This window comes from Lutra lutra, chromosome 1 (assembly GCF_902655055.1).
Source record: "Lutra lutra chromosome 1, mLutLut1.2, whole genome shotgun sequence".
NCBI classification, from domain to species: Eukaryota; Metazoa; Chordata; class Mammalia; order Carnivora; family Mustelidae; genus Lutra; species Lutra lutra.
In genome coordinates this window covers 32,798,690-32,816,285 of record NC_062278.1, presented here as the reverse complement: position 1 = coordinate 32,816,285, position 17,596 = coordinate 32,798,690, and the positions used below count along the sequence as shown (strand labels likewise).

The following is a 17,596-nucleotide window of genomic DNA, read 5'->3' as shown; positions in this document are numbered from 1 at the left end:
GTCCACGGTTGGACGCAGCTAATCCCTGTGACCTTTGAGAAAGCTGAAGGCATAAAATGACCCTAATCATCAAAAGCACAATTAGAATGAAGAGCGCAAAACCGTGACTGTGGTTAGAGAAAGCAGACAATGAAGAGACTATGGAGGAAATTTGTCTCTTCAGCAGTCGAGTGAATGCTGCCTTGGAGATGGCCGTAATGGCTGCAGATGGATGGCAGCCGCGACTTAGGACACTCAGGGGAAGGCTGGGTGGGAGGAACTGGCGGGGCCACGTGACTCAGACCCAATTTGCAGATGCTTCAGACTTTCCCCAAAGCACCCAGGGGTTTCTGCCCCTCTACGGGAAATGGCAAAGGAAAGGCAAAAATTGAAACAACATTGGACATGAAGGGAAGGGGTGGGGTGGGGGGGGTCTTTACCCCAAGAGTGAAGAAATCTGTAATTTCAACATGAAGTCGTGTTTGTTTGTTTTTTCCTCAAGAAATAAAATTGACTAAATCCATCCTTGTCAGCACAAAGCAGACAATTCGGAAAACTAAAGTGTGCACTTCAAGGAGTTTGTCATGAGGATAAAATTGTCTGCATGGAAATACTTCTTGAATGATTTAGTGGGGAATTCTGCTCAAATGAGTTCTAAAGAAATACAGTGGAAAGACATACTGCAACATGGCTGGACAGAAATGAAGCTTTCAAAATCAGTTTTTCTCTTGAATTTAACTGATACTTTCTTCACCTTTTCTCCTATAGAAACTCCAAATTGGCATATAAAACAGAAACAGAATGTGTCTTATTTCAAGAAGCAAATTCATAGGACTTAATTTTCATTAAGAATTGCTAAATGAGGGGCGCCTGGGTGGCTCAGTGGGTTAAGCCGCTGCCTTCGGCTCAGGTCATGATCTCAGAGTCCTGGGATCGAGTCCCGCATCGGGCTCTCTGCCCGGCAGAGATCCTGCTTCCCTCTCTCTCTCTCTCTGCCTGCCTCTCCATCTACTTGTGATCTCTCTCTGTCAAATAAATAAATAAAATCTTTAAAAAAAAAAAGAATTGCTAAATGATCATTTTAAAGTGGACTTCTAATTTGAATTAATTATAATAATAGTCAACATTTACTGACTTAGGTGTCTGGGACCGCAGAAATTTCTTTACAAATATTTGCTTATTTAGCCCTCATTACATTCCCATGAAATACATACTATGACTCCACATTTTTTAGATGAAGAAAGGGAGACTCCCCCCCCCCCAAAAAAAGGTAAAATAACTTGTCCAAGGTCACAGAGTTAGCTAGTGGCTCTTAAACGTTACACTATATTGAACACCTAAGTAAGTAAAAATATACACTTAGTCGCAGTAATTCCAAAATGCTAAGTAGATTACTTGATAATTTGAATTTTAGGGAATCGTGTGGGTCTTACTTGAATATCATTTAACTTGTGAACTAACAGCAGTGATCAGAAATGTGCTTTATTAACATACGTGAAGGAAGTGGTAACAAATTTATATATGATGGGGAAAATAACACTGGTTAAAGGATAAGGAGGCCTGAGGTTTGATTCAGAATCTCAAATGAGATCTTAAACCCCCAAACCAGATTTCTCCATCTACAAAAGAATGATCCTGTTTCTTTTTGATCCCCCAACATCAGTTTAGTGGCATGGAAGGAGTACTCTATTAATTCAGGTACCACTATTGTGTCATTTCTTTCCTTTAAAATGTGAGCTGTGGCTGTTCCTACAACGAGGGCAGCTGGGGGCACCACCTGTTAACTAACTTCAAGCACCATTTAATTAGCCTGTGCTGAAGTTACCGTATGCTTTGACTGGAAGGGAGTGGAACAGTAGCAGATGCTAAGCACAATAAAAGAAAAGCAGTTGAATACCAGGGCAAAGTGGGTGGAGAGAATAACAAAAAAAGTCAACAGACGGAGAGAGCCAGAAATACTAGTAAAATGGACTGGAAATTAACTCTCACAGATAAAGTTCAAGGGAGCAAATCTCTGCAGATTAAATTCCATCCCACCAAGGTATCTGTCACATCAGATGTTATTGAAGATTCGATCTGAGCATTTTGAACAAATGCAAACTTCAACTGGACAATTGGCTTAGTTTCTGATTATATAAAGAAATGGTCATCACTTACGATTCCCAGGAAAACTTTTGTGACTCTCTTAGACCAAACATTCCGGCGGCAAATTAAAACACATGTTGTCATGATGAAGCATAATTTTCCCAATTATTTTTAAGAGCTCTACTTTGTCAGTGTTTCCACTGGAAGAGATCTGGAAACAAATGGTTTTAAAATTATGAGCGTTTCTCCATCAATAGAATGATTTCCATACTGAAGGCATTTTGTCTTGTTTTGTCAAATTAAGTTGAATTTAAATGAGTTAAAAGCTTCTTCTCCAACATTTGTATTCTTCTGAGTTACTGGCTTATCCACTAATGCATTTACCTTCCTAACATTCAGTACTATATTTTATGTTAATAGAATTTGTCATATATAAATAAATATATATATTTCTTTGTTTTTTAATGTAATTGTTTAGGTCTCTATTACTTAATCAGACTTTATCAATCTGTATAACTGGATGTGACCCAAATTAGCTCAAACAAAATGGAACTTGGGAATTTTCACATAGCTCTTCTCCTTTTTTTTTCAGAATTACATTTTTTGCAAATTCAGCCATAGAACATGGTATTGCCAGATATTGATTTCCAATCTGTGTTATATCACTTCAGTATCAAGCCTCTCAGAAAAAAATGTATTTCATTCATTCATCAAGATATACCCGAATTTATTTCTATATCTGAAATGCTCGAATAAGAGATTCCATAGAACCAAAATACAGTTCACCAACCTGGCAATATTTAAATACCTTTCCTGTTTATTTATATTATGATTTATTTTGGTTTTTAAGATTATCACTATTTATTACACTTTCCTTTGTAACCAGTTTACTATGGGGGAATATTTGTAAATCATCTTTTTTTACTAAGAAAGAAAACTTTCACTACTAAATCCTTCACTTGATTTAAGTTAAACAAGATTTTCTTTCCTAGAGTATATATAGGGAGAGCTGGAGGGAGAAATGTATTATTCTATCAGCAATAGTGGCTTGCCAAAATGTAGTTTTCAATTAGACTTATAATTTTAGGTAGATATGTAGACAACATATCTAATGACAATGATTATAATTTTAGATAGATAAGTATATAACAAAGTCCTAAATAAGAAAATAATTGATATTCATTGATTGAGAAAAATTACCTCCTTCCTAAACTCTTGACTCCAGTAAAAGTATGCCTCCGTGTTTCACTCAGTCATTTAACAAATACATATTGGTTAGCTACTCTGTGCTTAGCACTATGCAAGGGGCAGGCATATGAAGATAAGTAAGACATGCCCCTGGTCTAGGTTCCCTTAAACTTACACCAGAAGGAAAATCTTTGTTGTTGAAGAATAATTTTTATAAAAGTAATCGTCAAAAAAATCTGAATAAATGGAGTGCCTGGGTGGCTCAGTCGGTTGAGGGTTTGCCTTCGGCTCAGGTCATGATCCCAGGGTCCTGGGGTGGAGCCCTGCATTGGGCTCCCTGCTCAGCTGGGGAGTCGGCTTCTCCCTCCTCTCTCCCATCCCGCAAGCGCCCCGCGCCTCACCCCTGCCGCCAGCTCATACTCTCTCTCACTCACTCACTCTCAAATAAATATGTAAAATCTTTTTTTAAAAATCTGAATTTCAGGACACGGTTTTGTGAGAACTGAATCATGAACAATACCGGACTAGTAAAAAAAAAAAAAAATCTGAATTTATCTTAATTTTATTTAATCAGTAGTTCTGTCCCCAAATTTACATTTTGGGAGGGGTGCTTGGGTGGCACAATCAGTCAACCATCCGACTCTTGGTTTTGGCTCTAGTGTAGATCTCAGGATCATGAGATCAGGCCCCTCCGTGACTCTGTGCTCAGCTGGGAGCCTGCTTCCTCCTCTCTCTCTCTCTCTCTAACTACTTTGATCTCTGTCTGTCAAATAAATAAATAAAATCTTTAAAAAATAAATAAATAAATAAATAAATAAAATATTTTTTTAAAACAGCAAAAATAAATAAAAAGAAAAATATGTAGGAAAAACTTTAATAATAAACCCCTATTTTAATAACATTTTATTGTGTATTTCTAGCTTAAACACATCTATGTTATTAACTACATACTTTTTTTATATTGTCTCTAAAAGGAGACAGTGAAGAAGACACGGTGATGTGCTTAGCAGAGCTCAGAAATAGACTGGTGAAATTATTCCATCTTATTGTTTAACTACTGGAAAAGATTCACTAACCTGGTGTACCATTGCTTATATACTATTAAAGTTCCATCCAGGGGCGCCTGGGTGGCTCAGTGGGTTAAGCCGCTGCCTTCGGCTCAGGTCATGATCTCGGAGTCCTGGGATCGAGCCCCGTGTCGGGCTCTCTGCTCAGTGGGGAGCCTGCTTCCTCCTCTCTCTCTGCCTGCCTCTCTGCCTGCTTGTGATCTCTCTGTCAAATAAATAAATAAAATCTTTAAAAAAAAAAAAAAAGTTCCATCCAGTTCCTAGAATTGGATTGATGTGTAAAGAGAGGACACGGGCCTCCGTGAAAAGAGGAGGTGCTTTGGAGTCAGAAATCCTTTGGAATCGAATTGCAAATCCACTATTTACTGGTTGCATGACAGAAGCAAAACAAATTCTCTGAGCTTTAGTTTCAGCATCTCTAAAATGGGAATGTAGGTGATGATGACTAAGATCATGATAGACCTGCAAGAATTGCATGGGAGGGGCGCCTGGGTGGCTCAGTCATTAAGCATCGGACTTCGGCTCAGGTCATGATCCCAAGGTCCTGGGATCGAGCCCCGCATGGGGCTCCCTGTTCAGTGGGAAGCCTGCTTCTCCCTCTCCCACTCCCCGAGCTCGGATGCCCTCTCTCGCGGTCTCTCTCTCTGTCAAATAAATAAAATCTAGGGAAAAAAAAAAAAAAAGAATTGCATGAGAAAATATATATACCTAAAAAGTAACATAAGTTATATATTTTTTAAAAACTAAAGTTATGTTGTAAATATTAGTTGTGATTATATTCAGTACAGTTTTTACTTCTCATTATTCGCATATGATTTATTCAGTTACCCAATCACCTAAACTAGAAAATGAGGAAGAGCACTAACATATATTTTGAGATCATTGTATGAAATCTACTTTTTCATTTAATACAATCCTGGCATCTCGGGTCATGGGTTGTAATTATCTACTCTCTCATGGAGACTATTTTTGGTTTACTCAAATACCAAACCACTCTGAATTTGTTGTTTTGTTCTGTTTTGTTTTGTTTCTCAACAGTGTTGGATGATAAAGTCTTCAAATTTAGGAATAATCATCCACTCACAAAAAATTTATTTGAATACATATATATGTCAATTTTAACATTTTGGTTTATTTTATCTAGAAACACTTTTTTTACAGTCATTATTCACATAGATCATTATAATCATGGCTCTTTTATTTTTGAAAGAAAAATAAGAAAGTAACCTTGATTTTCCTTATAATAGCAAAATTGGAAATAGTTGTAATACACTGTTTTCTGTGTTACCATATTGCTGCTTAAAAGAATAGGTTTCACTCAACATTTTGTAGCACAGTTTTAGAACTTGATGCATATTAAATTTAATGTTCTATACCATATAGATTACTGAAAAAGTCATTCAGTCCTCATTCTTATTTAAGAATTCCAAGTGAATTCTTAATTCTCTGAATAATTTTAAGTAGGTACTACCTAAAACACATACTGATTTTTTTTCCTTTCCATCTCTGTAACATAATTCTTATTTCTTCCCTTATTCCCAGTTCAGAAGAATGGGGCAATTAATATTGTAGCTTCCACAATTATGTTAACCACATATGATTAAAACAGAAGTTTGAATTTAACTTTAGTGTGATCTTGTAAGATTGTGACAGATATAAAACTTCACAGACATAGTTTTTGTAGTTAATTCTGTAATTCATTGCCTGGGTTTCTAATTAAATGTTCTCAGTACTCCATTTAAAGTACCCATTGCCTGCATTCCTCTTGATTAGTAGGAAAGAATCAATGAGAATTGATCCAATTTGTAGAACACAATTCTCATATTGATAGTAGTTTATATTCATTTGCTTTTCCCTAATCTTTTATTAATGGTCATCTTCAAAATGTCAATTAATGCCAAAACCCTGCATGGTGATAATGCAAATCTATAAGGAAACCAGCTTGACACATTACAGTAAGGCAGAAGGAAGAAGCTATTATTTTTGATGTATCTTTACATTGCTGAATATACGGAAAGAAAGGATACAGATGAAAACTCCAGTGTTTTGACTGTGAATTTAAAACCCAACTTAAAAATTAAAAAGAAATGAGTGAAATTGAATTTAAACAATAGGGTCTTCTCTGAGGCCTCTACATTTCCGCACTGTAACACTGGCTATCGTAGCATGGTGAACAATTTAGAGAAATGGGGAGTTGAAAGGTAGTACAAATATGAGTATTGATGTCATTGCAATGATGTCACCAATGAAAGTGAAGCATCATCACATGACTTTCTGCTGCACATTGTAGAGAAAGCTTTAGGCCACTCAGTCTTCATCTACCATCCTCTAAACTTCTTGGAATGTTTTTCATAATAGAATGAGCAATTGTTAATATTATGCCATATTTGCTTTAATCTTCTCAATATACTTTTTCTGAACCATTTGAAAGTAAGTGAAAGATAATTCACCCATCAATTATTATACATGGGTATGCTAAGGAATGTATATTTTCTTTTTCAGTAGATTTTAAGTTGGGTCTTAAGTCTTGACAGAAATCAGAGCAAGCGTTTTAAGCATGGATGCTTTATAGATGATGCTGTATATTGTATCACACGACTAGCCTCCCACTCTTCTTCCCTCACCATTGGTGGATACTAAGTTTAATTACTAAGTTCAAGTGGGAACTGCTAGATCTACCCATTATAAAAGTATATTTTCCCTTTGCAGTTAGCAGATAATCTCTGGGGTGATACTTTGACCCCGTGAAGTGTGCTGTCCCCTAACCATTTTTCACCTAATAGGTTTAGTACCCATCGATGATGATTGTCTGAATGAATATTTTATCAGAGGTTGCAATGCAATGATTTTTCTAATTCAGAGTTTCCATTATAATTTGATATAGGTATTGGAGACATCTCAATCAAAGTAGAGTTATACAGATTAACAAATTTCAAATTCACACTTAATTTACCATTAAATAAAAATTTATCACCTTTAATAAATGTTATATTTAAGGATAAAGTTTCCTAAAAGACATAATCTCCATTGTAAAGAAAGCTATTGATCTTTTCTTGGAAGCTATAGATCTTTATTCTTTTTTGTTATTGTTGTCACTTTTATTAAATCTGCGAAAGACTGCTACAAGGTGGCTGCCTCGCACATAATATGTCTTCTATAAATAAAATATATATTATTACATGGTTATGCATAATTTTATAAATATATAATATAACATCTTACATATTACAGGTTTAACTTTGGCATACAACCTACTCCAAAAAAAGATAAATAAGAACAAAAATAAAAATAAATCATGTAGCAACATCTGTAACAAGAAGTCCGTGGGCAAGAGTTCAGTTTTAACCCCAAATACTAACGTCTCACTGAATTGTAAAATATTAAAAATATAGTAGAGTGATGACTTCCTTAATATAGATAGGGAATATAAGAAAGGAGAACGTTGAAAGAAAAGAGGATGCGTTCAGTGTTCCTCGAGAGAAGGTATGAGATTTCTTGGAACGCTCATGAAGTCAAATAAGCGGTGGACACAAGGTTTGGTCACTGGTAGAACATCCAATTAAGAAATGTGGAAGTTGCATCGTTTTATCAAAAAAAAAAAAAAAAAGGAGCTTTAGTCATGAGCCACAATGATTATATCTACACAGAGCATGGTGAGCAATGAAAGGACAAAGACTGGAGCCCTGTGAAACACAAGTATGTAAGGAAGCATGGGAGGGAAACAGGCTTTCATAGATAAGGTTTCAGTTCCTTTGGGCCCCGCGCCTTAGAATTGGAATTAGAATCTTGAAAACAGCATTTTTTTTAAAAATCTAACATAAAATAAAGGTCTTAACTGTCAAATTGGAATTGGTTGCCTTAAAAAGCTCTGAAGGCCAAATGACCCTTAAATTCAGAAGAATTTGTCTATCTGATGGAAGGTTGTAGTGAAGGTCCATCTGACATGTTTCCAACCCTGAATGTCTACAATGTTATGATTTAAGACTTCCTTTTATATTGAAAAAAAAAATGCTTTCTATGCCTTTACAGATCCTGGGTATATAGGGAGTCCATTAACATGGAAGTTAATTTATAAGAAGTTTTTTGTATTTTCAAGTTGTTTCGGATTGAGAGCCTGTAACTTAAGTGAGATCTGCATTCTTGGTTGCCATCTGTTTATTAATTCATTTATTATCTTAAAGGGGAAAAAAAACTGGGTAAGTCTGTAGAACGTTGCCGGTCCAGTGTAAGGTGATGGGTGTTCCAATGTGAAGCAGATTACTTGACCCTTGGGAATTCGGTCTGATGGGGATGTCAGGCACGTAGAATCTGCCCCTCCCCTGCCCCTTAGTGACAGTTCCTCTCTGGATGTGATGGTGGCTTTCATCAATCGCAGCCACACCTACGTCAATTCAAGTCTGGATGGCCCTAAATTCAATCCTGGGGTACAAGAAGCCCTCCCTCCTTCAGACACTGCAAGCACTATGTAATCTCTTGTCTCATTGTGTTCTATTCCATGGCTCACATAATCAATACTCCTTAACAAAAAGTTTAAATAAATATCTGAGGACCCTCTCTAAATCAATCCTAAACCTCATGCGCAGTGAATCAAGGGGTTATTTCCTGTTATAGTTATCTTTTGACTTGAAGGGAGAAGAAAAAAAATGAGTGCAGTTAGCCAAGATGGCATCTTTTGTTCCTAAGGTCTAGCATATTGTTAATTAAAGACAGTGCTGGGTAGACGGAATGTGCTTTGTAGATAGGATAGGATCCATTGATTAATGCAAAGTCTATTCTTTCCTGAGCCTAAGAAGGGGTCAGGAGGGTGATGGGTGGGGACAGGAAAGTGAATTTTAAAAAACAGTCAGGATAAGTTAGACATGGGTGAGAAATTCTCCTTGAGACAGATCTAAGTGTCTAGTTTGAAATGATATTGAATTTTCTTTCCTCGTCGCTATTGTTTTTGTAGTATCCTCGTTGTCAGGGAACATCCAATAACAAAGAATGCAAATGTCTTAGGATAGTGTGTAGTCAAACTGAGTTCACGTTGTGGATGTGGAGAGATTTTTATTTTATTTTTAGCAGAGTGATTGCAAATGTATGCATCTACATTAAATAACACAGTCCATCATAAATTAAAGGTAGTATTTCCTCTGAAAAGCTGCATTGGTAACTAAAAGTAATGACTCTGAAAAATTAAGGTGACTCTAAACGCTTCATATCTTTTAACACAATATTGTGCGTAAGCAGGGGAGGTCTCCTTAATAGCCTTTTTAAAAGCCTCAAAAACCAGAACCTTCTATTTATCTTCCTGTATCAGCTTCTTTTATTTGGTTAGTTTGCTTGAGCAAGGTTACTCAGTTTGTGGCAGAACGTTGTGCTAACACTGGGGAAAAAATACACACACCAAAAAATGCCCGTTTCCCATTCTCTCTTATTGATGTGACTTAAAACTGCCTTAAACAATTAATGCATACAAATAAGTTAACAGGCTTGGGGGAAGTGGGGGGCAGGGGTGTGTGTCACAAGTGGACCCTTTTCCTGCTCTACCACTTCCAGACTTGATTTTACGGATAAATCTGACAACAGCCATCACTGAAAAGGCAAGGATGAATACAACAATAATGAGCATTTCCTTTTAGTCTGCACAGATCTGCACCTTTTTTTTTTTTTCTTCATGTGAGCCACATCAGGTTAATTATATGACATAGGAGCTGGAGAGGAGAGGCAGGGAGAGAGAGTATGTAAAGAGGCTACATGCAAAAAACCAAAAAGTGGCTCACGTTAGATTTTGCATCCGCTTTTAAAAACTTCTAAATCATCCCCGGAGAGCTGTGTGTATGACCAAATGTGTCAACCTAGCTAAAAAAAAAAACTAGCTGGGGCACAGAATTAATGACCCCCGTGATGTTTCTAGAGGGACATTACCTGCGTGTACTTGCTGCCTCGTTCATAAGTGACACACTTTTTTCCTCGAGTGCACAGCTGGGCTCCCTCACAGCGCAGACCGAGAAATTCTCTGCAGATGCTGTTCAAGGTGATAAAAAGCCTGCAGAACACCTCCGCATGCATGACCTATGACTCTACGGTATTCGATTTAGGAGGTACACGCTTGGCTTTTATTGTGTCTGTGCCTGCTTTTCAGCTGCAAAGCTAGATACTCTGCTCCTGCTTCCCGAACACGCAGAGATTGGACATACAGTGACAGAGCACTCGGGAAATTGGTCGTGGTATCACTGGGCTTGTGTGTATAATTTAGGCTGCAACTCAACTTCTGGATATTAGAACTTGAGTGCTTAGCCTCCGTTCTAAAATTCTACCTAGGGAAAGTCACACGCAGTGTGAAAAGTGTAAAAAGCCTTCCTTTTATTCCAGACAAACAAGAATAAGGGAAGGAAAATACTTCTCTGGATGGTTGTCACATAGACTCTCGAGCAATTGGGGAGGTTTTAAAATATCCAACCCGAAGTGTCCGAAGTGAAATGTTTTACTCACACCTTTGTTTCAGCAAATTTAACTCCGTCCCTTAAGATGACGAATTGTTGCCTTCCGAAGGGCGTGAGGCTACACGCTGCTTTCTTTACTGTTGCTCAGGAGAAGTATGACATTTTTATCATCCACCCCGTTATTTGACAAGACCCTATTTTTCCCCACACCCTCCCCCCACCCATATGAGGTACAGTCCCTTGAGTCTGTAATTGGCAGGAGATGAAGCGATGATGGGGAGTGATCACAGTCAATAGCTTTGATTAACAATAAGGTGGAAAATTAGCAATGCTAGCATTCAGCTACCCTGCCCTCTCCCTCCTCCATATGCTCCCTCAGTCCGTGCTAGCGGCCTCGCAGAGGGCAGTCAGAGCCCTCCACCAGCTTTCAAGTGCAGCAAAGGTGCAGGCAGAGCCGAGAATTAGGGAAATTAAGGAGAAGGAGTAGAAACTGTCAGCCAGAATGCTGAGCCCTCCGTGCGGCTTACTGTGCTGCAGGAGGGGCAAGGAGGAAGTGTGCTGTGTGTTGTCCTTGTGTGTTTTTCTGTCACATGTGGATTTACTTGTGTCTGGACATGCTGTGATCGAAATGGCAACTAGCCTTACTCCTGTGACCCCATCAGCAGCTCTGGTGTTGTTTCCGACAGACCCTGAAGACCTAGAGAGGGGGAACGACAACGGGACGCCAATCCCCACCTCTGATAACGATGACAATTCGCTGGGCTACACAGGTAGAGTGTTTTCTTTCCCGAATACTAACTGTCCATGTCTCCTAAAACGCCTCCCTCTCCATCAGTCATCAACCACCTGTGTAAAATTATCTCCTCATTGCTGCTTCCCGCTAACAACCTCTACAACTTCTGGTCCTCATTTTCCAGACTTCATTCTTCAGCCGGGAGGTCATATTGCTAAAGTCAACTCTTTGGGGAAAAGAAATGTAACCTAAGCGCTGCATGCTTTCTTGTTGTCTAGTTTTAATATAAAACAATGCTTCTCAGCCCGAAATTGGGATACGGCTCACTTGTGTAGGCAGATCATGTAATATTATCTTAGAGATTTAATAATTGACTCAATTGCTTTCTAAAGAAATAAAGCTACCTGCAAGTAATTGGGTTTCAAAATTATCTGTAGTTTTTGTCTGTTTGTTTTGGTTGCACTTGTAGTCTCATGAACAACAGAAAGCAAACTCTTAACAGGAGTAATGCAATCATAATGACCAACTTACGTCTCGGGATTGTGTTTGCATGGACTTATTGTTTGTTACTTTATCTACGAACCACATTTTAAGTGGATGCATGTGTACACCGGCATGAAAGTAAAAATTAACTAATTGGATGTGCTGGAAATAATTCGTATTAGGAATGTCTAAGAATGATTGCCTTGCAAATATATAAATGTTTCATGCAGAATTTTAAGTGTAGTTCTAAATATAATCATGGAAGTTACACATCTAACTGAGAGAATTTGACTGCAACTTCAGATAAAGGCAAAGAATGTATCACTTATAGCCCAGTGACTCAGATAATGATATAATAGAGGCCTTATTGTAATAGCAACTATTTATTATGTTCTTTTCATTAGTTCTTATTAGCACAGTGCTCTGTAGACTGCTAGGTTGTGAGCTGTGGATCCGGGGCGGGGGGGGGGGGGGGGCGCGTGTGTGTGTGCGTGTGTATGTGTTGAGGCAAATGGAGTTAAAGATAATGGAGAAGTCTTCTGTATCATTACAGTTAAGAAGAGACTCATCCAACAGACACATTTCACATGGTATAAAATAATAAGCTGCTACTTTAGAAGCAACCTCGCTATTTTCCTGGAAATAATTTTCTCCCAAGTTAATCTCCCCCTTTACACAATGTCGGGTTTTAAACAGTTGGAATAAGGACCAAAATTAATAACGTCTTTAGAAACAATTTAATATTTATTTTACTTATGTCAGCCTTCTGAATAACTCACTCTCATTTCTCTCTTCTCTTCCACCTGAGAACTGAGATAAAAGGACAAATCAGAGCCCAACCGGGGATGAGATGGTGAGGGAGCTGGTATGATCCTTTTCCAGAAACTTAGCTAGTACAAGAGTTGTAAACGTCATTTCTTAATACCATAAATACCAAGGAAGTCCATCTGTCAGAAAGGAGGAAGGGGAGGTAGTGTTCTTTCTCATGGGTATCCTCGTTTGCCAGGGCATCCTACGTGTATTCCCTTGTGCTCACCCAATCTAAACACCTACATTGTTTACATACTCTAATAGGGTTTGCTCTTTGTCTTTTATGGATTCCCTGAAAATTATTTATCCCCAATGCATAAATCATGCTGGAGCATTGAATTAGGAAAACTTAAATAACAATACATTTAAGACTAAGTGGAGCATTTAAAACACTTTTTATTTCTATTTATTTTTCTTCCTTAGGTTAATCAGTAATCAGATTTCTGCTATTAAACAGATCCGATGAATTATTATGAGGTAATGAACTCATAAAATTATCTTTATATTCTACAAGGGAACTAATTAAAGCAGCACATTAATGTGATGTGACTGGAAGACAATCTTCTGAATAATTTTGTTCCTAAGACTATAACTGTTTGTGAACTCTAGTAGCAAATGAAGCCATTCTGGATATTTTGTTTCAGTAAACTCTTGATGAGTCAAGAACATTTTTTCTACTATATGAATTAAACATGCTATTTGTCTCTTTCACTTGCATGTTGACCATTTCTTTGCTCATTAAAACCTCCACTGGCAGTGATGAGAAAATTTAAATAGAAAAAAATGGGTTTTGTTATTTAGGAATAACAATTATAAAGATCTCAGTTAGCTCTGAGGTGAAAGGAACCATGCAAAGTATTACTTGAAACTACCAAGGGATTTATTTTGTGTGCATATGTGCAGGTGTGTGTGTGTGTGTGTGTGTACGAATTCCCTTTATTCTGATCACATGAAATTGAGTTGATAAAATCTTCACAGTAGAGGAAATTCAGTTCAGAAGGAAGTGAGATGATCTGTCTGCTCAGGAACATTTTTACATATTTAATGTAAATTGTCTATGGTATATCTGGAGTTTAGTAACTCTGGCTATAGCAGCAAGAATATTGTTAGAAAAATATAAATATTAAGCAACATAGAGACTATACAAAGCAGTTGTCAAATAAATCACTGATATGAGTTAGTTGCAGGATAAATGTTTGTGAGAATTAATAAGTAAATGGATTGGGTATTATTTGAGGGGTCTGTATATTTTCATAGTATCACAAAACGACTGTGAAAATTGGATGCACCAGACGTTTATTTTGTAGTACATGTTGCTTCACTTCATTGAGCTGACAAGTGAGACTTTTCTCTCTTCCTCTAACACGCATGTATATAAAGAAGAAAAGCTTCCCAGAGGAATTTGTACAATTCCAGAAAACATTTTGGAGGAAACATGAAACAGTCCCAAAAGGAAATCACCAGTTCACTAAAATTCATATTCACACCCCCCAATTCTCTTTTTTGACCACCATAGAGAGTATAATTTCCACTGTAAGCTAATTTGTCACTACATCTGCTCCACTACTCAAACCATTTGGGACCATTACTATCAAAGTGGCCCATCAAAGTAGAACCCACAGATCTCGGATCATACACACAAATTAAATATTTTTATTCATGATCTAGTCAATGAATGGTCATCTCTTATCAATAGTACTTGCTGCTTAAACCATATGCCATACTGATCTAAATGGTATAAGTATTCCTTTTCAATTCCTTTTCTCCTTACCATCATCAGTCATAATATTATAAAGCCAAGTAGGGTTTGAAAACACTTCAGTCTCTCTTTTACTAACCCATAAATGCAGAGCAATTTCTTTTTTTTTTTTTAAGATTTTATTTGTTTATTGGACAGAGAGAGATCACAAGTAGGCAGAGAGGCAGGCAGAGAGAGAGAGGAGGAAGCAGTCTCCCCACCAAGGAAAGAGCCCGATGTGGGGCTCAATCCCAGGACCCCGGATCATGACCCGAGCCGAAGGCAGAGGCTTTAACCCTCCGAGCCACCCAGGCGCCCCTGCAGAGCAATTTCTAAAGTGGCATGGTGATGTGTTATTAAAGTGGACTTGTGTGTTATTTAGACAAGTAGACCATTTCCTGTTTAACCAAGCATGTCATAAATATTGGGGATTATTTAACAGTTCACAATATATAGCCTTTGTTGCAAGAACAAGTAAGACAGGGTTTCAGATCAGCACTTCGTGGGGTCAGACACACATCATTCCAAAGAGGCTGAAAATGTAATCAATGATTTTTTTTTTAAAGGAGCACTTGAAGAAAGTACATTGTTTTTGATTTCTGAAAGTGTACATGGTATTTCACAAATAGAGAAAAATTTAAAAATGTGTTTAAGAATATTGAGATGTCTGATATATACATATAATCCATGTAGATCTTTAGTTAGTGTCAAAAAATTTGAAGAGAATTTATTGATACATAAAATGTCAGGGAATAAGTGAGAGCTACTAACTTCCTAGTAGCATTCTTAATCTTTTAGAAAGCAGTAATTATTAGTTGGAAAAGAAATGAATTTTATCTGTTTTTTTCCTGAGTACCAAAAAAGTCTAAATTTTATTTATGATGTTGAAAATACATCATTTGTCTCCATTTTAGATAATAAAAAAACTTATCCTGTCTCCATAGGTCTGTTTTAAGGATTACACTTCTATATTTATGGTAATATTATGGAAGCATAGCTAAATGCAAATTTAAAAAATCCTAAAACTGAATAATCATCAGTTTCATGTAGGTATCAATTTAAGTTAAAATCTAGCCATGGAAGGTCAGAAATTCCAGAGTCATCTCAAACAGGCATAATAGAGTTTTCTACCCCTTAATACTAACTCCAAGTAAAGTTTGGTTATAATTCTGTTCAAAAGGAAACAAAATATATGCTCTCTTATTAGAAAAAATCTAGAAAAAAAAAAATCTATGTGTTTGCCCATATACTGTTGAATAGCAACCCCCAAAACATATTTTGCCTCATGTTTTGAAATCTTGACAAGTAACTATGAACTGAGGCCGACATTGATTCTTCTGAGACTCGACATTCTTAATTGCATAGTCTCACAATTAAGATCAAACAAAATTTCCATCATGGCATGTGCATTTTTTACAAATGTATGTATTGATACTAATAACCAGCCCTTATTATCACTTCATGTATACAGTGCAATTTTCTGAACATGTTACATGACAGTAACTCACTTAATCCTCATTACCATTCTCTTGGGAAGGGGCCGTTATTAAGAGCAACAGTGCCTAATGTCTGCCTCAGTATTCTAGAACAGAAATAGTCCCAAATTAATTATACTTTCTCCAACATTACAGAGGTTATGAGAGGTTGTTGAGGTTGTGGCTACAAGCTACATTTGAGTACACAGTTGAAATTAAGTAGCTCAGGCAGGCTCCTAAGCAAACCACCATTCTGGTCATCAATATTTTAGGGCTCTTCTAATTCTTATCCTAGGTTCAATATTATCACACCAACTGATGCACATATTTTCTTTAAAAAAATCAAATAGGGCAAAAGCTTTAAACAAAAACAAGGGGGTCATATTTCACCTTCCTATCCTTGAGTCTGCTTCCCTTAACTACTTTTCCTTCTCTTTTAGATGTGTCTTCTGATAGTTTTTTTTTAAGATTTTATTTATTCATTTGACAGAGAGAGATCACAAGTAGACGGAGAGGCAGGCAGAGAGAGAGAGAGAGAGAGAAAGAAGCAGGCTCCCCAACTGAGCAGAGAGCCCGATGTGGGACTCGATCCCAGGACCCTGAGATCATGACCTGAGCCGAAGGCAGCGGCTTAACCCACTGAGCCACCCAGGTGCCCCCTGATAGTTTTTTATTTTTAAATAATATACATCCACAAATGATTCTTGATATGTCAGTTTTAGACTTTTTTTTTTTACTCCTTCTTGTGCTAGTTTTTGTTACTACATTTTGTTACTACATTCTTTTTTTTTTTTTTTTCAAAGATTTTATTTATTTGTCAGAGAGAGAGGAGAGCGAGCGAGCACAGGCAGACAGAATGGCAGGCAGAGGCAGAGGGAGAAGCAGGCTCCCCGCCAAGCAAGGAGCCCGATGTGGGACTCGATCCCAGGACGCTGGGATCATGACCTGAGCCAAAGGCAGCTGCTTAACCAACTGAGCCACCCAGGCGTCCCTTGTTACTACATTCTTTGTTAAATTAACAGTCCATATTGGTATGATGAAGCAAATCATCCCTAGGTGAATCTACTATAGAGCCAAGTAAAATATTATAATTGCATTTGTATGTTAGTCTTTCCTTGTAGGAGATCATTTATTTTCTGCAGTTAATTGCATTTTTTAAACTTCCTAAATGCTTAAATGCCTACCCAATATTCCACCAGCCTGAGGTTTTTCCAGATATATTCCTCACTGAATACTTCCATGCTTTTGTCCTGAAATGAATGGTTTCTCTCTAGACCTGGGACTTTTTTCATCCCTTGTTTTTGATGGATCTCCTATTTCCTAGATCTCATGTCTTCCTCTTTTTTGGTTTATCTCCGCATTAAGAGAATCCTTGTCTCCAGAAAACACATCATAATAGAATTTGAAAAGCATCAATAATCAAGAAATTTTACTCGGATGTGCTTTGTGGTGGCTTGTCCATTTTTGCTTCTTTTTTATTTGCTTTTCTTCCTTATGCTGGGTATTTGAGGCGCCATGAAAACAGGAGAATCATTTATCTCCATTACGGGAAATTTTCTTAAATTATTTTTTGAGAATGCCAATCTCTGCTCTGGAATTGCTGTTAGGCAGTG

General features: G+C 37.3%; 1 protein-coding gene across 3 annotated transcripts in view; it reads left to right on the top strand.

Annotated features, from left to right (window-relative positions):
- Positions 1–17,596, top strand: part of ROBO1 (roundabout guidance receptor 1) — a 1,187,644-nt gene that overhangs the window by 650,782 nt on the left and 519,266 nt on the right. For all 3 annotated transcript variants that reach the window (XM_047722064.1, XM_047722068.1, XM_047722063.1), the window contains exon 3: positions 11,431–11,514. In XM_047722064.1, coding sequence (XP_047578020.1) covers positions 11,431–11,514 — 84 coding nt within the window. The remainder of the gene's footprint in view (positions 1–11,430; positions 11,515–17,596) is intronic.